The following is a 21894-nucleotide window of genomic DNA, read 5'->3' on the forward strand; positions in this document are numbered from 1 at the left end:
CAACAAGCCAATTACTAGATTAATTTTTTTCATTAAAGTAATTTTGAGGTTTGATCAGTTGTCCGTTCGTAATAGAGAAAAATGTAGATCTATAATGGGAAAATTTAAATATTGGTAGATACGTTAAAGAAAAAATTAAGTGTCTATTAAAGAGTTCACTGTGCGTATTGCAAAATTCCTGAACTTTGTCAATATTGAATTTCGAAATGACTGGTAATTTTCTTGGATGATTAAGACTTTGTCAGCAAGCACAGTCACAAGTGAGTGATAAATTGCTTTCAATATTGTACACGCTTCTTTAGGCAATTAGCTTTATGTATTTACGTGGAAACCAAACAAATTTGATCTTATCTGTGTCAGTTTCTGTGTTTGTAAGTGCACGTAGCCTCGTCCAGGTGTACTACGGTTCCTGCACGTACAGGGAGAGAAGTATGTCAGAGGACACTGTACATGCGGATAGCATGGATGTGTTCAGCTTTGCATATTACTATGGGATTAAGGTCGTTCACCTGCGAGCATTTCCACAGGAAGGGGTCCATATGTCTCATTTCGACACCTGTATGAGTCCACTTGGGATACACAGCTGGAGACAGATTGCGTCATGCTGGTATTCTGCCGTCTACTGTAATGGATGAAACGGTGGTTCATAAACTCTGGTAAAATTGGGCAAGGCGGTAGCTGCTCAGTCATGCTGAAAAGAATGAGAAAAAAACTACAGCTACCCTGTCAGAGTGAAGAAGTTATTAAATTCTTAGCAGCGCTTTACTTTTTCAATCGTGACAAATGATACTGACGTCAATATATTCCAATGGCATATCTACCTCTATTTTGATACACAGATCCAACCTTATCATATACGACAGTTACCTAGTCAAGTGATTGCTCTGTAGAGGTTAACCAAGCTGCCATCAAATTTTGGCACCATCCATTGTTCACCATGGCAAAATTGGACCTCTGCATTGCAAAATGGGGGCAAAAGGGTATCATTTGACAGCTTCAAATCATGGTGATATTGAAAACTATGAGGCCCAATCGCTCATCTGCGCAAATCACAGTTATACAGTTTCAGTCAAATTACTTCTGGATCTTTTACATTTCTCATCGTCATATAGACGTGCAATAATCAGCTCTTTGCCCACATGGTGTTTCGAAATGGAAATTTTCCTCCGCAATATGAATAATGCAGAATCTGGGCAGAATGATGAATCGATCTGTGTGGTCTGTTTCAGGGGCGTATCGGCGGGGTATTGACCTTGGAATATGTCAGAGGAGGAATTCTAAGCGCAGTTCAGTCCCACTGCGACAGGATCATCTCTGGGTAAGGATATGAATATTAATATAGCTGTGATGCAGACAGAGCCATCAATATCAGCCAGAGGACATTGTGATCTTTGTGCTGGAATTGTGCGCACTCAGCCAGAGAGTGAGCCAAATACATATCATGTATATTTAGAAATTATGATCTAGATTTAAACAGTCATGCGGCGGCTATTTGCACCCATTGTGTTTGAAATTCAGGCAGTAATTTGCCGTGATGCGCAATGATAAAGATCGAATTACAGATGACGAGTTGCATTGAAAGGCGTAATGAGAAGAAATTATTGAAACCGTACTCTCGCTCTCTTTTGGTAATGCAAGTGCCTGACTGAGTGACGGACCCTGGTTAATGGCTTGACCTATTTTCTTGACATTGAAGGTCAGGGCACTCTTCTTGGGTACACGCTTCACAGAAGCAGTACGTGTCACGTGAGCCGAATAACAATGTCATGATCAACTCGGTGATCTGCGAAATCTCTCAAAACTTGCACCAATTGTGACAAAATTATGTGCGTCACAAAGCAGAACTGTGACTGGCAACGTTCTCAAGTTTCAGTACATTAAACAGATTGAGAAATCTGCCACAGTATTGAAATGAAAGCTACAGCGCAAGGACTGTTTGCAAAATATTTTGAGTAAAGCCGACTGTTTTATTCACAAGTCGCTCTATGTGTCAAAACACCCGTAGGGTGCATGCATGTATGTCAATGAAATTTGTGTGCAAATGTGGCATGTCATGGTATCTCATATTTTTAGAGTCAAGTCTGGATAAGTTGGTAACAGGCAAAACACTAAAATCTAAAATATGAAAATTTAATAAATGAAGGTAATGATGTATGGTGTAGTCATAGATGTATGTATTTATGATAATCATCTCTGAGAGAGATGGAGAGACAGACAAAGACAGAGAGACAGACAGAGACAGAGAGACAGAGAGACAGTGATAAAGAGAATCACTAAATATCTAAACATTCAAAAGTATACATGACTATAATGATTTGTATTCATAATACGGTAGTGATAATAATTGTTACTAATTATATATATATATATATATATATATATATATATATATATATATATATATATATATATATATATATATATATATATATATATATATATATATATATATATATAATATCAAGTATCTGTCAATCACAACATATTCATGGTGGACTTTATGAAATATTTCATCACAGTATACAGTATATCATATCGATGGGTGATATAATTATGCCATAAATATTAAGGTAACTACATATGCGTTTAAACAAAATTACAGACTGGCTTTTAAAAGATTTAGAGTTCGCAAGGTTATGAATCACACTGTCAATACATGTTTCCTCATAAATGCGTAACATCAGTGTTGTTTTTTTTATCCCAGTTACTCAGGTGGCAGTGTGAAACTGTGGGACATTAATAGCAATGATAGTGAAGTACTGCTGACATCCCATGAGTCAATCGGTCTGGATCACAAGAATAGACCATCTGTTGATCATGTGGCTTTGAACAGCTCTATTGCCATGGCAACATACGACAATGGTAAGCGGCTTTTTTTGTTTTCATCAGTACCCACCATCAGACCCAGGATGACTTGTTTACTTAGAACATCGGACAGTTTTGTTTGATTGCCTTTGGTGGGATTTCACGTTGGCTGTTATTTTTAAAGATGTTAACGTACGTGACTCAGGATGTCGAATTTTAATGGTGATGTCATTGCAAGCGACAGTTGCATCAAAGTGCCAGCATGTCTAGACTTGCTTTCTTTGTTAATATGCATGTGGATTGTGCGCCCGGCATCCAGGTGGGGGCTTCATCTCAGAATCAAAACAACCCAGACCCCGACTGCTATAAATAGAAGTGCTAAGTAGACACAATGGGGGAATCCCTAACTGACTTGTTATTTATTTGTTTTTATTTCTTGGCCATGTCTGAAACTGCACGGCACTAGGTGACCTCGTACCAAAAATATCTAGTCCCATATCTCCCCGTGCAAATTGCTCAGCAAATATTATTGCCCCAGTGTGTTTGTGATTGAGACTGCTATCAATCAAAAACAAGAGTGCTAATCTTATCTCCACAGTTAATGCAGCTGATAAGCTGTTGTACTTTGTCCTCAATTAAACTCCCCGGCAATGTACCAAGGTCCAGTTCTCTGAGATCCACCATTAATTCTATATCACGGGAGACCTTTTTTTTGTTTGAAAGTTTTTGGAGATGTATCGTGTACACACCAAGCAAGGACTTTCAGGTGTTGCATTGTGTGCTTTGCTGGTGATCAAAACACGACCTGGGATTTGCCCTTGTCGTGCAAAGTGGAGTAAGGCCATCAGACTAAGTTGGCAATTGTTCAAGTTCCTGGTAGGGAAGTCAGTGAGAGAAATCAGTGAGGTTTCCTCTCGCTACTGGGCTTTGTGAGCTTCTACGGGCCACAAGTCTCTGTTTTGCTGTTTTGCAAGATACAGGCAGCTGTCAGTCTTTCTAATCTTCATATGTGTGTGGGTGTTTGTATTTGTACATGTATGCATGCATGCACTAGTGCATATATGCATACATCCACATGCATACATGTACATGTTTGTGAATGTACATGTTTGTGACTGTTTGTGAATGTGTATATAAGTATATAGAATGTAATAATATCTATACTTATGTTTTCATATTGTAGATCTAGATATGTACGTATATGTATACACAGTGCATGTTTGTAGGAGTGTTTCTGTGTTTCAGTATGTGTCATTATATGTATGTATGTATGAATGGATGTACAAATGTATGTAGGTAGATAGGTACATGTACGTAGATAGGTAGGTAGGTAGGTAGGCAGGCACAGTAGGTGGGTAGGTACAAAGGCAGGTGTATATGTAGATCTGTCTGTTAAAACACGGATGTACATATGAATATACTAAGTATACAATCATGTAATGCACAATTATTTGTACAGGCATACATACCAACCACCTTATCTGTGTTGTAATCATGGTCAGTTTTATGCAATGAAAGGCTGTGGAGAATAATCGTAAAGGGATTCAGAGCTACTGTTATATTTTTGCCTTCTCGTATGATTTCCTTCTGTTAAGGTAGTACACACATCAAAATTGAAAGAGTTAAACTTTTGCTCAAAGTTACTGTTAATTTAACCATTCCCTTTCAAAAACACGAATAAAAACTGGTGACCACTATGCACCTTTTTTACCAAAGAAACAATAACCTTAGATTTACTGATATTTAGAATTCAAAATGGCCGCTTATCCCTGTTTTTAACTCCATGGGAAAAACATTTTTTTTATTTTCACAAAGATAAGCGGTGAAAACTTTATTTACTCCTTGAGCTTCAAAATGAACCCCATTAAGTGCTAGGCCATAAAAGTATTGTAAAATTTTGAGTGTCTGAATATCTGTCCCCGAGGCGCAAATTCTACGTAACTCGGGTGAAGTGATAATTGTTAACCATCTCATAAGCCGTATTGTAACAAAAGCACTTATGAATACAGTACATTATTAAATAGTACATGTTTGTAAGTGCCTAACAACCCATGTCTTGGAACCTAAAAATAATTAATGACGAGGGTGTGTCTTTTGTGCGTACGTCGTGGGTGGACGTCAAAAGTTTCAAAACATGGTGGTCCAAATGAAATATGAGCATAATTGTGACACATTCAGGAACCAGATGTCAAGTTTAGATTTCAATTTTCTGTTGAAAAAATGGGCAATGAAACTTATTATGTATTGATATTTTTTCCTGTCAACACCAAATTTTTTGTATGATTTTCTTGTTGTCATTAGCAAAGCTGTACTCGGTACTTCCATGTGAGGAAAATTGTTGTCTTAGGGATGGTAAGATAGGGGAGAGGAATGAGTAGAGTTGGCGTATCCACTTCAGTAAGAGGTCTTGAATTACTGATTTTTTTTCTCTGTGTAGTAGACATCGTACTGTAATACTGAAAGATAAGTACAGCAGTGATGACTGAAAATTAAAGAGGGATCAACAAATTTAATTTGATATCGGTCCAGGGGACCACCCAGATAGATTATGAATGGATTTGCTTCGCAGTGTAGTCACTCGGTAGGGAAGAAACTGGGAGTCAGACTTCAGGGATCACACGGATCAAGACAGGAGCTGATGGAGAAAGAGTGTTGTAAGGGAAGAGCCATTCGATTTTTTGGGGGAGGGTGATGGATATTGATGTGTCAATAGGGGTTCACAGTTACAGGTTTGTTACTGAATATAGCTACATACTTGCAACATCCAACAGTGCTGCTCGAAATGCTTGAAATTTTGTTACTGTTGCATGTGTGGTTGTTGTTACAGCTTGTAGTCTTAGCTGTGTATGTCTTTTTAAGTATTCATTGATACACTAGCACTGTTGCCTACTCAGTGGCATTTTTGTCATTCTTGCATGTCTAGTTTCAGACAAATATTTAAATATTTATATGAGAGAACAGTGACACCAATTGTGAACAGCCCTACACAACTAAGCTCACATTACCTGTATGCGAAGGTATGTTGTATAATGTACATTAAGAAGTATTGCAGAGATCAAATGTCAACTGTATATATAATACTATAAGTATGCTGTCCCATACAGAAACTTTAGACTCACTGAATGTATCAACTTGTCACACAGTATGTAAATTCAGCCCGGGTTAGAGTAGAGATGGGATTTGTTTTTATATTAACATGTTACTTGTAAAAAAGAAATTATGGAGGTCAGCTAGAAATGTAAAAATTGTGTAAAATCCTTTTTTGTCATCCATCAGTGTTTTATTCAGAGTTTACTCATGACCAGCAGGTGCTTCTACTTTCAAGTAAAGGCAACCTAAATTTAACATTATCTAAATACCGGTAATTCGGAAATGCCACCGCTATCACCTGTCAGGGCAAATTAGGAAATACGAACAGATAATAGTAAACTGATTCTTTCAGAGGTGAAAGGTTAATAAGCTAGAATAATCACTGTACTAGCTATTCCTTCAGTATGTCAGAAATTTGCTGATAACACATTTCTAAAATCACTCAAGTCATAATGTTAATTTGATATCCAAATTAATATGCGATATACTTCACTGATAATTTCAGGTACGTCAATTAAACCTCAGTAAACATTCTTTTGTCTCCATGTTTGGGGAAATATTTTTTCACATTTTTCATCGGTAGGGTTTTTTATTTAAGACGTTAACAAGAGATACCCATTATTAGTAAAATGACCCAGCCAGCCTTTTGAAATTAGGAGGTCACTCGCCACCGACCTAAAGCAATCTACCCACCCCTTTGAAGTCAGATGGTTTCTTCCTATCAGTCAGCGATTGGACAGAGATTTAACTCTCAAATGACAGATAGTATATGTCAACCAAGAACCCGATCAGTAAATGTAGTACTGAGCTATTGACCCTCAAATCAAAAACAGATTACAGTTGATGAGCTAATCTCCCCCACACACAGGCTGACACACCAACAGTCTGGATCATATTTTAATGACTGATGAGTAATTGTACAGAAATAAATCAGAGAAGATTAGAAGATCAACATGAGTTTACGCTCAGAAAAGCACCTGTGTTAAATATCCATGTTGGCCAATAATTCAGTGATTGTTATATTGCCATTTTGCGTGTGCCCGACTGAATCATTGTTATCGATTCCATCTGAGGCTTTTGATAAATTGTGTACGATTTATCGTAAAGATTTAATTTGTTAAGCTTCAATGAACACTTTGACATCGCATGAAAACTGTGCAGTGATAAAACTCTGTATGAAATAAATGTGTTCCTGTGGTAGATACAGGTAGAAAGAAAAAGAAAAAAATGTGATGACATGCCGTCTTGGAGAGTGTGAAACTGAGAAATAGGAAACTTTGATTGAAATTTCGAAAGACTTACGAACACTTTGCCCATGCAGGGCTACAGAAGATTAAGCACTATCCTAGGGGGTATGTCTGTATTTTAGCAAAGGCACCCTGAGACAAGCCATGATTTAATGCCATAAGAAAGATGTGCCCACTGTTGTTCAGGTGTGCCTGAAATGTTTCTATTTGCATCGTGGACTAAAAAGTGTGAGGTCTCCACCTGGCGAGTTTTTAAAAATTTATTTTCATGGTTTTTGCTCAATACTGTGAAGCACTTGTAAACAGGATAAATCTGTTTAGGTTTCTTAAGTACAGTCTGTCGGTAATTTTGCACAATTCTGAGCTGAATGATACTGATCTCTGTGTCCTAGAGGGATACTGACTTGGATGCAGATTAGAGTACAGCAACAAATCTGTCTGACCTCGAAGAAGCTTATACACCCAGGCCTGAGGCTACACTCAGTTCCAGGGTCAGCAAAAACCAATGTCAAGGCCATACATATACAGATATGCTTGACCGTACTTCACACACTAGCTACCATTACAGCTTCCAAGAATTTTGGAGAAAAAGTGCTAGGCAACATTTCAATAGTCATGACGATCGCGTAACGTTTCAGAACAGCACACCAAAACTGAGATATGGATACTTTATGTCACTGAAATTACAGTATGACCTCATTTGTTTACACTTTGGCCACAAATACATTTCATCACCGAGCACGAAAGCAGGGTTAGAAGATAGCCTATGAATAGAAACAGGAACCACAATTAGAATACAGTCTGGTGTTTTTTTTTCATAAATGATGTCATTGTATCTCATATGCAATATCGCTTAATTTCAAATGACATGGAGTTTCAAGAACAGAGTCAAGTAAGTAATGATGTGAAATTACAACGTATCGGTACTCTCTTTGTGATCTTTGAAAATTTATTGCGGCGTAATGTTTTGGTATGTTGAACATGTTGATAATTGACATGAATTTTTTCATTTTGTTTGCTGAGTTGTCACCAGCGATAGAGAGAAATGAAATTATTTCTGCCACAGTTAATGAGGCATGACACCTGTTGTATATGTTAGTTGTAGGCACCAGGGCCTCTGATGGCGAGGGATATTGTGAACATGAAAGGGATTACTCAACACACATCAAAAGCGTGGTTGGTCCTTTACAAAATAAAGTACCTGTTTGTTCCCATGACTGCATCATTCTTTTCAGTAACAGTGCTTTCAAGTTTTGAAAGGGGAACGTCTGTTTCATGGCAAACAACGGGCATCATAATCCAATCAGCATTTCTGCTGGTATCACATGACCTCATGCCGTTTAATTAACCTGATTATGGCTAGATACATTGGCAATGAGTGGCGGGACCGGCCAGATGGGCGCCGCAAACCGCAAAACTGTCGGGTGAATAACACAGATGCTTAACTCGTTTGCATACAATGCATACTTGCCCATTAAAAGGTCACAGACCTAGATGCCTTTGTTAAGCTCCAGGGCAGGGGCCAACAGTGAAAGAGCTGTTTTGTCAACAAAATGTCTCTTTAAATGAGTGCCGAGTTTTGTTAACATTGGCATACCAGGGTCCCCCGTAAATTCCTGGCAAGTTGTCTTGATGGATTCCGACACCCCGACAGCATGTAAGGAACCGCGGTAGTTCGGGAAATGTTAGGTATTTAGCGTGATATTCTATAGTCTGTGCGTGATAGAGGATTCCGGCGTGATTAATATGCGGTGAAGATAATGATGGTTTCGGTGTAGGGTTTTGAAGTATTTGCCATCAAAGACCGATTTGTCTTTTCTAATCTCTCAAACGACAACTTTCTGTAGACCTACATAAAACTTCCCGGGATCATTGTGAAATTTTCCATGGTGTGTGAGGATTTACACCAAAGAGGCTGAAGATGTCGAATTATTTTGTTTTTTCTGTATTTAATGCACCATAATATCATTTCTGGAAAACAAATAAGTAACCGAAAATTATGTGATATTAGACCTTTAATAAATTTGTGTTTATGGTGAAATATGAAATAGTTTTACATAAAATTATTATATGTGTCTGATTTTGTTCTGGTATAAGGTCAAATATTTCAAATAAATTGCTTAAATTATTATTTTTTGTAGATTAATTGTCCTTTTATTATTGGTGACTGAAATTTTTGAGTTTGGTTAACTTGTGAGGGTGAGAATTTATTTGACATTAAGGTTCATGCAACGGAGAGGTTAATACTTCAGGAAAATATGCAATGACACAGCCTTCAAGGTGATTGTGAAAATCAACTACGAGTTCGTTGTTCAGTGTGCATCGGTTCTTGAAGAATACACGTCCTTGTACAGGGTGTGCTTTTACATATTTCATGGATTTCCTTCAGATAAAAAGGATTGATTTGAAATATATGTAGTATAGGTACAAAGAACTGATAGTTTTGGATATTCAGATAGCTGTAGGAATCAGCGTTGCTGTTGATAATACCGTATCACTCAGGAATGACTGTGACAGATCACACCTCTGTTCATTTTCATTCCAAAAAACAATTTTCTGCTAATACTCTGGCCTTATGACCAAAAGTTGCTGAATTCTATTTACTCTGGACAAGGAAGTTGATATTGCTTTGTGAGTACCACACAACCTGTTATGTTGATGAACTAAAAACAAAAGATGATAATATCATGAAATTTTATAGGTAGCCTTTCTTCCAAGTGTCTGATTTTTAAGTCAGGGAGATGCCTTTTATTGACATGAAATCTGTAAAAATGAAGATTTTACAAGGAAGTGAAATGCCTGATAGAAGAGCGTAACTCTGTGAAGTATTATTGTACCGTATTATCTATAAGACAGATGCATGACTATTTCCATAACTGCCCAGCGTACAGCAATTAACTGTCACATTTTTGCATTTTTCACGCAGAAATTTGCCTTAATATTCAGTTATCAAAAAAAAAACCCAGTCCATAGATATTAATAGAAATAGGACAGTATCTAGTGCATCGTGACTCTCTGCATTCTTGAACCTGTGACAGGTGATGACATATGGGGGAATAATGCGGTGTACTTCAATAATAAGCAAATTGTATGGCTTGATAAGTGTGACCCACCTTGACATCTGGATGAGGTCAGGGGTCATGCCAGCTTACAGCACTTCTACCAGATGTGAAAGAAAACCTGACAAGGATTCCTTGTCCGTGACTCATCCACAGTCCGGTCAAACCTTCACATTTTCAGGAAGGTGCAATTTGTTTCCCTGTCAGGAATCCAAAGAATCGCATCTTGTCTTTTGTCATGCTTTTTTTTTAACATTGGTCAAGGATGTTTTTCCATCTGATTCTGTCTCGTGTCTAATTACTTTAATTGACGAGGTTTGAGTAACAATGACAACGGGAAGACAGGCTCTGCCTTTAAAGGTCATTTAATTGAATTTATTACAGCTGTGCTCAGAGTTCGCAGCATAGAAACAAAATATTTATGAAGCAAACGAGCGAGCTACAGGAAATGTGAAGTCACAGACATGCATCAGTCAGTGACAAAAAACCATGGCATTTTGATAATGTCCTTTTATTACCTTCACATTTCAATTTAATTAAGGTTGGCTGTCATTACACAAGGGCGAGGTCATTCAACTCAGTATATTTCAAGGATTTTACATTGTAATATTACGTCAGTACAACTTCATCACACATCACATTCATTCATTCATAATTTCTTTCATGACAAGGACAAAATTTTCAGTGAGCACTATTGCTGGTAAAATTCTCCGGAAAACAACAGCTGATGGGTTTTGTTCTCATAAATGTTTAAAATCCTCGTTTCAGTGTCATTCTAGAGGTCAGGATGAATGAAGACATCTGAATGTAGAAGTGCTACTTTCCCTGTATTCACTGTTGTCACTATCATACATGCAGTATTATTATTGTCTCTGAACTGCAGTATGTGTGTGTGTGTGTGTGTGTGTGTGTGTGTGTGTGTGTGTGTGTGTGTGTGTGTGTGTGTGTGTGTGTGTGTATGTAAATGTACACATATAATGCTAATATATATATATATATATATATATATATATATATATACACACAGATACACACAGATACACACAAGTACAGGGGGGAGAGAGATAGAGACACACAAACAGAGCATAGTGCTTGGAGGATAATTATAGTTTCATTATCATGCAGCTGTGACACCATGGCAACCACATCACAGGATACATTCTCTGTTCAAATGCCTGGAGTCTCCAACCATGACTACTTTCAAACACAGAGGCTTCAACCTCTGTTCTGATACACAAAAGGCGTCACGCAAAGTTCAATATGGGGGGGGGGGGGCTGTAGACTAAACTGTGCAACTGAACATCACTGTGGCATCAAAGAGAGCTTTGTTCTACATCTGTAATCCTGTTGTGCAATGGTCATCATGATGTTCTGTATGTGTTACAGTTCTTTATTCATTGATGGTGATCTCTCCGTTGGTCCTGTGATTCTCTGGGCTGCTAGTTCAATGGATCACTGTTGTTCAGTGGGTCTGTAATCGCTGTAACAGGTTATCAAAGTAATTATGTATTTGAGTTTTGTGGTAGATGCTTTTATGGTTTGACAGGAGTCCATAATACTGTATCGTTACCAGCTAAATGTTCAAATTCTGCTATTTTATAGCTCCCTCAGTGTTAAGCTGGTCTCCTCTAGAGTCAAATGTACTTTGCTGTCAAACAAATGTTTTCAGTGGGTCAGTATCAGCTGTAGGGGCAGACTATTTAACATCAAGGGGTGGGAAGAGTATGGATCATGTAAATGATGATCCACAAGGGGTACCCACAAAATCAGCTGTGGGATTTGCAAAAATATGTAAAAACTTGCCCAGCATTATAATTTATTGGATTGAAGGTGCATGATTAAAGATAAAGCTGGCACAAAATAATTGTTTTAGGGCACCACCACCCTGCTGATATCAGATGGTCCATAAGCCCTACTTACAGTCATGTGTAGGTTGTTTTGTGGAGTCCTCTATAAAAACTGCACCTTGAATCATGCACTACTGGTCCAATATTCTGAGGGAAAGGTGGAACTTGTTGTGGTCTAACTAAAATATTGACATATCCTATTTGATGAGGTAGAATTTTTTCATGTACTGCAACAGCAAATGCAAACACTCAGTGTTTTGATTTGGACGAGAGAACACAAGATTTTGCGTGCTTTTCTCTGTAAACTTGCATTTGAATCGAAACGAGAAAGCGTTCACGCAGGGGAATAAGTGAAGGTCACCGTAAAGAACTAGGTCAGCTTGTCTTCTCGTTACCTTGACTCGCTTTTCATTTTCAAATTGCATTTTATCATGACCGATCTAGGTGTGGTGTCTGAGATGTCAAGGTAATGGCTTCAATCAGTGGCCGTTTGCAATGAAACCATTCACGTTTGAAGTAGCTCGCCTAGAGCTCGGCATCCGCTCCCAATAAAAGAAACATAATTGAGATTTCATTTTCAGTTTCTTTTGAGCTGGTTAAAGCCCAAGCGTCCATTAAATTTGATTATATTATCCCCTGCTCGCAACACATTTCTATGCACGTGGGCCAGGATATGTGAATATTTTGTCTTACAAATCGGGCGTTGATTTGTTGCTTCTCGCGTCCGTCATGCCTGAACATGGCAGTCTTTGATTCAGAGACTGATTGAATTTCATTTTTCTGTTTTGTAAAGCGACTTGAAAATTCAATCAAATGATTCCGAACTTCTCTCTCAGCTAGTAAGGCTCCCAAGATCCAAGGGATACATGTATGATATATAATACGTTAATACAACTTTAATAATACCATAGACTGTTGAGTGGAGGACCACTGTCTATGCTCCAATCAGGCTTAATAGCTTTAGATTAGAGACTTCAAAGAGAGGATCTAAAAAGTTAGGTGTGTAGATGTAAAGACGGCACTGCTAAATGATGGAAAGTTATCGATCAACATGATTGTAGATGAATTCTTTAAAAAATGCTAGTCACTCAGGTTCATTTTTCAAACTTAATATTTGTATAGCCACGGAAGTAAAATGCCATTTGACGAAATTGCTGTCAGCTTCTTGAAATGGAGTGCTGCATAATTTGATGAAATATAGATTCTGTATATCAATTTGCTTGAGAAATGTATTCTAAGAAAATATAATGAAATCGGATTTTATTTCACCAAGCTTTCAAGAAGATGGCAGTTGACAATGATAGGTATAGCCATTAGCTCTGAGTACCGGTACAGAAAGCGGACAATTTTTAGAGTAGTTGTGGATTCTTGGATCCTTAAAAAAAAAGCAAAGCTGTCAATGTATCTGAAGTTGGTTCAGTTGATGGGAGATGCCATCAGATGAAGTGTACAGAGCAACAGAAATGTCTTGCATTCTAACACAAAATCCGGTGAAACCTGTCCTTACGGACACCTCTCTAATCAGGACACCTCTTTATTAAGGACAGATTTATCAAACCAAAAGTTGCACTTTGAATAGAATTCCACCTGTTTCTTAAACAGGAACTTCCCCTGTAAAAGCCGGATTATCGTAAGTCTGTGCTAATATGAAAAAGCCATGCTACATGTACTGATCGGACATGGCATGTTTGGTCCCAGAATCCCATAACTTTGCCATGTTTCAGCCGTTCATTGTCATTGAATCTTGCATATGATGTCTGTAAATGTATAGCGACTAAACTTGAGTCGAAAAAATAAAACTGAAAAAATGTTCCGTTTTTTGTCAGAGAACGCACATTTTTCAAATTGTGTTCCCTATTTGACTATTTGACCCCTCTTTGCATATATCACAAAAGTGCCCATCATGATTATTCAAATTTATCGTATGGTCAAAGCGATGCTATGAGAATTCAGAAACTCCCGCCTATGAGTGTATGCAAATTGGCTGCGTCATCAGTAATTCCCCTATTGTGTGCTCACGGTCCTGTAACTTCCCTTTTAAGGACACCTCTATATTCAGGACACTTTTTCTGTTCCAGAGAGTGTCCTTAATAGACAGGTTTCACTGTATTTGAAAATGTCAACAGCAATCTTCAACGTGTAGTACTCAGGTACTGTGCACTGAACTGCAAAGGACATCATGATTTTCCGTTCAGTGTACAAAAATAATCGCACTGATGTACTGTACTGTGATGCGTAAACTAAAGAAACAGTTTAATTGAAAAGGCTTAAACTTTCAAATACAATAACCATTTTGCATATATAGGTTAATTATGCTCCAAGGATTATGAACTTTTGTCAAATTCAATTACCAATTTGGTTGGTTTTGTTACAGCTCTTTGTTGGTCTGGAAAAATTGAATGAATCTTTTAAGATCATCATCTCCATATAATCTGGGAAATTGATATGGTTCATATTTCCATAATACTGGCCGCATTTCAAGTCTTACCATAAAAATGGTAATAGTATCTGTTTTAGAGATAACCCTTACCTTTAGGTGTGGTGTGACTGTATTATACATATATTATTTCTTTTTGGCGGACATAAAAAGTCAAATTACTAATGTATTAAGATTTTATCATATTATCTCTGTTGATATATTATCCGTTGTTCATGTTCCATTATGTGTAACTATATATTCCATTGTGTTTTGCAGTGTCACACAAAGTCCTGATACAATATCCGATGTCTTTGATAGCATTTCCGTGTCCTCTTCACTGAAAGTGTGTCTAATATACCGGTAGTTTATTCCATTCACTAGAGTTTATTCTTCCTATCGTAGCTTCCTGTATCGGTAGTATTTTCAGATTACCAGGAAGGAATGTATAGGATAGGTCAGCTGTTAAGGTAGAATTGGCCTCGGGGACAGATATTCGGACTCTCAAACTTTTACAATTCTTTTCTGATCTACCACTTGTGGGGGCTCATTTTAAAGCTCTTGATGTAAGAAAAATTTCATCGACTTAGTTTTTCAGAAAATCAAAAGTTTTATTTTTCTCCATGGAGTAAACACATAGATGACAGCCATTTTGTATTTCAAATATATCTTGGGTAATTTTGTTTCTCTGGAATCAAATTTGAACAGTCACCCTTAATTTTTATTCTCGATTCTTGATTTCAAAGGAGTATAGTTGAAAGATTCATTGAGGAAAGTTTCAGCAAAAGTTAAGTCTTTCACTTCGAGGTGAATACTACCTTAAACTACCGGTATATTCTGCCCTCTGCATTTCCTGTGGGTTTTTTTTCTGTGTTTGTATGCCACTGTTCATTCATCCTGTTCTCCACCGTACTGTTCTGCTGTATCTGGTAGTGCCGCGTCCTGTATATATCCCAGCTGTCAGAGACAGCTCATGTGGTGTGCGTGTGTTGTGGGGAAGCTGAGGTGATGTATCTGTGAGAAGGAAAATGCAGTGACTCAAAAATGAAATGAAGTGACATGCTTTGGTGTGTGAGCTCCGTGAGTCAGTGGAGGGCAACACGTACGTCTTCTGACTAATTCAACAGAGTGATTCACAGAGTCAGATTTTCTAACCTGTTACTGAAAGAGAGCTGTGTTGGAATAATTCCATCACGGGAATGGAAATGAGCAGTTTGACACCATTCAGTGATTTACTGTAACTTTGAAGCTCAAATTTATCTAATCTGCACAATTTTGGGATTTACTGTAGGTTTCAAGCACAGAAGTTATATCGTGACTGCTGTATTCTAAATCCAGTCACCAGCTCAGAAACTCAGAAAAGATATTTGATATTTTCAGAGAGTGGTTGATTCTCTCATGCATGAGAAATGGAGAATATTTGTCGACTTATCCAATGCATTGTGCCTGTGGATATCATTCATCGTTGCCCGCGGTTTTAAAGTTGCTTTGCAGAGTAAGTCCATCACGTATTTGTCAGTGTGCGAGAGCTGTCAGTAGTAATGGAAACGCAGACTGAAATCATAAAAGTTTCAACGATTATGCAGATATAGAAAAAAAAATTACGAAAGGTTACTCCCGTACCATGAAGCAATCTTTGTATCCAACTGACAAAGTTACATAGGTACAAAGAATGTACGGTACATGTAGCATAGCTACAAGTAGGTTCATTGTTTTAAGACTTGGTGACATCGTTATGCAGTAATCCGACATGCACAATTCAATGAATGTATTATGTATGCGTTGAATATGAATTGCCTGTAAGGTGGACAGGTGTTGCAGGGATTATGTCTGGACTGTGCAAATTTTTGCTGCCAATGTTTATGCGATACTTTCATTGTTGAAATGGCACAGATATTGGTTCACATAGTGGTCTGTCCGTCATTGGCATTGACACTGATTCATAGGCTCTCAAATCTTTCCGACGGTTCTACTCTGGAATAAAAAGGACGTGATGTGTTCTATAGACACACATGATGACAAGATTGCGTGATTGCAATACAAACAAACCCACATATATAGAAAAATATATGGAAATACACATACGGTATTTCTATACACATTTGTGCAGGGTGTTTTGTTTGTACCATGGTCCTTTTGAATTCCGAGTTTAACCTTATGTAGACTGATCAGTGTTGAGCAGTTTTTGATGTCGAATGTTTCAGGGTAATTTCACCCCAGTGAGCCAACTTAAAGGCCTTAGACAGCCAGGGATGTTGTCAATATGATGGAAAAATTCTGTGAATGATGCAAAAATTCAGAGAACTATGCAAAAATTCAGACAACAGAATCCAAGTAACTTGGAAATTCTCAGATTTACAGGTACTAGCCTAAGCAAGCATCTAGCCACTATTTCAATGACATGCAGGGCAGCTACCGGCTATTTCCGATCCTGGATTTGTTCAAGCCAAACCTCCTCAGACTGATTTCATCAACTCATGCACAAAGATAAAAGAAAAACATGAGAGAAAAAAAGTCTCCTGTCACACTGTCATGTTGACTGATGATACGATATTCAGTGAAGTGTGAGTCGTTTTATACAGTATGTGTACTTTCTGATTACACAGACCTCCTTGCACACAGGGTGGCCAGTTGCTAAGTTTATTCCGAAAGTGTTGGCACGCTGTCACACCTTGTCTTTCACTTGAAACTCTGCCAAAAGCATGACACTTCATCGTATGAGTGTACTAAGGCATGTAATAATGCATGCACCGAAGCCTGCGTGGACTTCTGTCCCCCTTGCACTCATGGGTATTCATCCAAACTTTGATGGATCAATGAGACAGGCGGTACCTTTCATAAGCCTTGCATGTTCAAGGTTATCGCAAGAATAATCACGAAATACTCATTTTTTTGAGATGATTGCCTTTAGTTTTTTAATGCATAGAGTTATGAGCCCTGCAGCACGCTGGCGATAGAACAAGCCTGGATGCTAAACATTAATATCAGTTTCATAGAGAATAAATTCACTGCCCTCATCAATTATTCATGAATTAACTTGATTAAATGGAAACAATATTTGTGGAATAGATTGTGTCACTATGCCGGGAGTAGCGTAGATTGAACGCGGAGCAACCTCTTTGCATGAAAGATTCAAGACCTTGCTAACCAAATAAGCCATCGGTGTTCTCTTGTGAGAGAATATGAGGTTGTGTACAATTTCTCTTTGCAAAGTCATGCACCTTACCCCTCCATTGTCGAGATGACCAAGCAAGATCTCTTCTCTCTCGGTAATCGTCCAAACGAGGTCTTTCCATTGTTAGCCGCCACGCCAAACAAGATTTTTTTTCTTTTGTCATCAAATCGTCTGGTCAGTCACATCACACCCTAATAGGACGGTGACCCAGACAGTGTTGTGTATTGTTCTCAATGGGACCACCTCTGTCCCAGCACGTGTAGATCTTCACTGCTATTGTTCACCTTTTGTCTTTTTGCAGACTATTCCTCGGGGACGTCTAGAAGTGTTGTTCAACAAACGAAATGAGTCTGTTTTTGATCGAATCCACGCTCCCTCCTCGTGACTTGAAACTTCAGACACTTCCGCCATATTTAAAAGATGTTTTAAAAAAGTTCAAACTATTCAAAAATTATCAAAATTGCAAAGTACTGATGTTTGTAATATCCAGAAGCTGTTGTAGTGTACATTTGTACTCTGTGATAAAAAAAAATATCACAAACATAAGTACACAAGTGGATTTCACTAAATGTACAGGGGGTAATTATGCTCGAACTCCACTTTCCTCTACTTACAACTTAGAGAAACATTTCCATGCAACTTCTGGCCAATCCAACTTTCTTTAGTGGTCCCACTGATGGTACTTGTAAGTTGTACATTTCATAACATCTGCTTTTGCTTGATAAAAATCGAATGTACAACTTTTGTTTGTAATTTTCGAAAACACAATGTGTTAAACATGTTGTGAAGCTAGCCACTCAGGGTCATATCAGAGTAGCACACATGAAAAAAAATGCTGTTTTCAGTATACAGGTAAGATAATTTGTTAATAGCATTAACACTAATAGGCCATTAACCCTTTTATCTTCAACTTCCTGTTTGTTTATTTATTTATTTATCTATTTATTTATTTATTCATTCATGGTTTTCAATCGATAAGCCTACAGACCTGAAACCTTGCACAAGACTTGTACACAATAAGACTGCACAAAAGGAATCAGGAAGGTGACCTTCAAGACACATCATTAACAGAACAAAAAACAGACGATTAGAAAAGATCAAAGAATTTTGTAAGTGTTTGTAAAATCTGTGAAACAGCAGATAGGAAGCTGGCATTGCAAAATTATTGAAAACATTGCCTTGAAATAAATGTCTTACAAGCAGCCTTTTGACAAAAGTGTGTTCAGATTGACAAAGAATTCTGTAGATACAAGTACATACACCATCAAAAATTGGGATTTTAATTGGTTTGTATTGTGAATGTGAATTGGTTTATAGCTTTGACGTCTTCAGGTTCTTCCGATGTAGATGCATTTTGTATTGCAGAACTGTTTTACAATATCGTAATGTGAAGCAACTTTTGTCAGCAAAGTGGAATTAATCTCCACTAATTAAATAACTACGCTAGTCTGGAATGAAAAGCATAATGCAATGAAAATGAAGAGAACTGACAAAAAAAGTTCCGCAAACTTTCCAATCTAACTGTGACCTTGCAATGACGCGTGATTGAATATGACTATGGCAATTAACGTCACGCAGGTTGGCCAAAGTGTCTAATCTGCAGATTTCACTTTTACTCCTCTGGAACTAATCCAACGGCATTATCCCGACAACCTGACAGGCTGAGACGCTGATTGATTGACGGCAAGTTTCTGTTCAGCAACGCAGCATCAATTAGGTTTGACAGAATCCTGAGAGCGATTATGAAGTTTCTCGGGGTTTTTTTAATTGACTTTGTCGCATCATCAGATCTAAGTGCATCTCTAATTCTTTAAGTGACTGATTGTTAACTCATAACCATTTGCATAATGTCTGTGTGGTCTGAGTGGTTGCAGTTCCCACTCCATTTTCAAGGCAACATCATGGCCATGATGGCCTTTAGAAGAAATGGGAGTTGATGTCACAGGTCTTTGACATCAATAGGGCCAAGATGACTTACATACAGGCCGTTTAGTGATGTAGATGCTGGTGCCGGTGTACATGTAGTTGTACTGTGCCTCATTCCTTTGCGTATCCCGTTAGGCACTAACGATGTACTGTAGTGTTCCTCTGGTACATGTACATCATAGTATAGTAAAACCTGTGTAAACTGAACCATTCAGGGACTGAGAAAATTGTTCGGTTTGGAGAGGTGTTTGGTTTATAGAGGTCCTTTTAACGTAGAGATTGGAATAGGACTGAGAAAAGGGTTCAGTTTAGACAGGTTCCAGTTTAGACAGGGTTTGGTTTAGACAGGTTTCACTGTACCACCAATGGTCTTCAGGAATTCAGTAATTTTTCAAAGGGGTTTGAGCTGAAAACTTGTGGTACCAACCGTACTTATCCAGCAACAAATGTGGTATCCACAGTGGTTCAATAATCGAGTCAAGTTTCAGCAACTTTGACCACAACCGGACCACTCTGTCACAGTAGCTGACATCCACTGCTTTCACAACACCGAACTACTATTGCATATGTAACCGTAGTTGTCAGTTACACATACTGTACTGTGCAGGGCACCTGTAGTAGGGCTGAGAAACATTCTGACAAGTGGAACCCAACATGCAGAGTCTCTCTACAGCCGAGATCGTGTACCATCCGGGCTGGAAAACAGTGTTCGTGTCTTCTGGTTTGCTTCTTTTAAACACAATCACAACAGTGGTAGACAGGTAAATCTTTATTGCTATGTTTTTTTTATCACCTGTCTACTGAGTATCAAGTAAAACAAAGCCAACATCATCAGTGTTAGTGTCAATGTTGCAAAATAGAGAGTAATAATGATAAATGTTTTGGTAGGGTAAGTGTGCATGCGTAACCCACCAGAAATCAAACCAACAAACTACTGTAGCAAATAATGGATGTTTTTCCTTCTATTCATCAAAGCCCTGCATTGTCCATTCTGAAAGCAAATTTTTGTGGTTCCCTTTTTCTAAATAGTTGTATTAGTGTATATGTTTTTTGAGCTGTGGTTTTGATAATCAGAGTCATTCTGGCTCAGATTGAAGTAGCGGCTTTTTGCAAACCTTTCAGGAATATGTGTTTTTAACAGGCAGTATTAACAGTGCAATGACTTTTCAGTGCCTATGCAAAATAGGTTATCACTTGACATCAATGAAAAGACAGACAAGTCCAGAATGTGCTTCGATGGAAGTAGGGGCGCCCTCTATGGCAGAGTCCAGTATGGTACAAGTTCTGTGGTCTTTTAGAAGTCAGCACCCTTACAGATCAAAGTTCTCAGTGGAGATGGGTGAATGCAATACAAAATACTCCCCCCCCCCCACACAGACACACACTGGTTTAATGAATACATAACATGTGTTTAAAGGTTTTTGGTAAAGTTTCTGGATTCAAGAATGAAGACAAGTGTGTTTCAGCATCTCATCAACTTGAATAATACAGTATCGTTAATAAAACATAAACATATTTGCAAATTTGAAATGTTGATTTAAACAGTACTCTAGTTGCAAATGTCATCAGGAAGGTTAAATGGATAAATGGAATAAATTTCATCAACATAATAATGTTTGTTTAGTTGTACAGGATTTATCCATCTTTATTTCATCAACACTCTGTTGACCTTGATTGCGATACATTGCATAAAATTGTCATGACCTTTAAAGTATAAAGATAAACTTAAGAAAACAGTTTTCAAGGCCATGTTCATATAATCACACAAGCCTTTTCGCTTCGTTTTCTATTTTATCTGAAAACCAAGTGTGCATAAAGTGAGTTTGAAAAGTGATTTGAGTTTGCAGATAATACTTTAGAGTGTTAATTTATTGTTTTTACATTTACTGTTTATCAAATTGTCAGTTTTGTTTTCTGTTTATGTTGTGTGATACTTGTATAAACTAAATGGCTGTCTGTTACAATCCTTCTCCGTACATGCCGGTAGATACCATAGTTTATCATGTGTGCTGTATACATATCACAACTTGAACTGGCCCAGGTTGCCGCCTGTGTGACGTAAAACAGTACAGACAGACAATTCCTATATCATCAACTGGAAAATTTTCCTACTCAAACAAGGCAATCTGTCATGATCAATACCATGCAAGTTAACATTTCTGACAGTAACTGATTTTCTGTTCTGCTGAAAGTTATGACAACAATCAAGTGATAACTTTTCAATATTTTTAAACAATTAAAAAAGCATGTCAAGTGAAATTTTGAGTTTGTGCAAGCTTTTGCTCTCTCCTAGGCTCTAACAGCATTACTCGGGACTGACACTATAGTC

General features: G+C 37.8%; 1 protein-coding gene across 2 annotated transcripts in view; it reads left to right on the plus strand.

Annotated features, from left to right (window-relative positions):
• LOC139145391 (F-box/WD repeat-containing protein 8-like) overlaps nucleotides 1–21894 on the plus strand; it is a 115900-nt gene that overhangs the window by 22735 nt on the left and 71271 nt on the right. For both annotated transcript variants that reach the window (XM_070716530.1, XM_070716529.1), the window contains exons 4-5: nucleotides 1230–1318; nucleotides 2705–2862. In XM_070716530.1, coding sequence (XP_070572631.1) covers nucleotides 1230–1318; nucleotides 2705–2862 — 247 coding nt within the window. The remainder of the gene's footprint in view (nucleotides 1–1229; nucleotides 1319–2704; nucleotides 2863–21894) is intronic.

Source organism: Ptychodera flava, chromosome 12 (genome assembly GCF_041260155.1).
Source record: "Ptychodera flava strain L36383 chromosome 12, AS_Pfla_20210202, whole genome shotgun sequence".
Taxonomy (NCBI): Eukaryota; Metazoa; Hemichordata; class Enteropneusta; family Ptychoderidae; genus Ptychodera; species Ptychodera flava.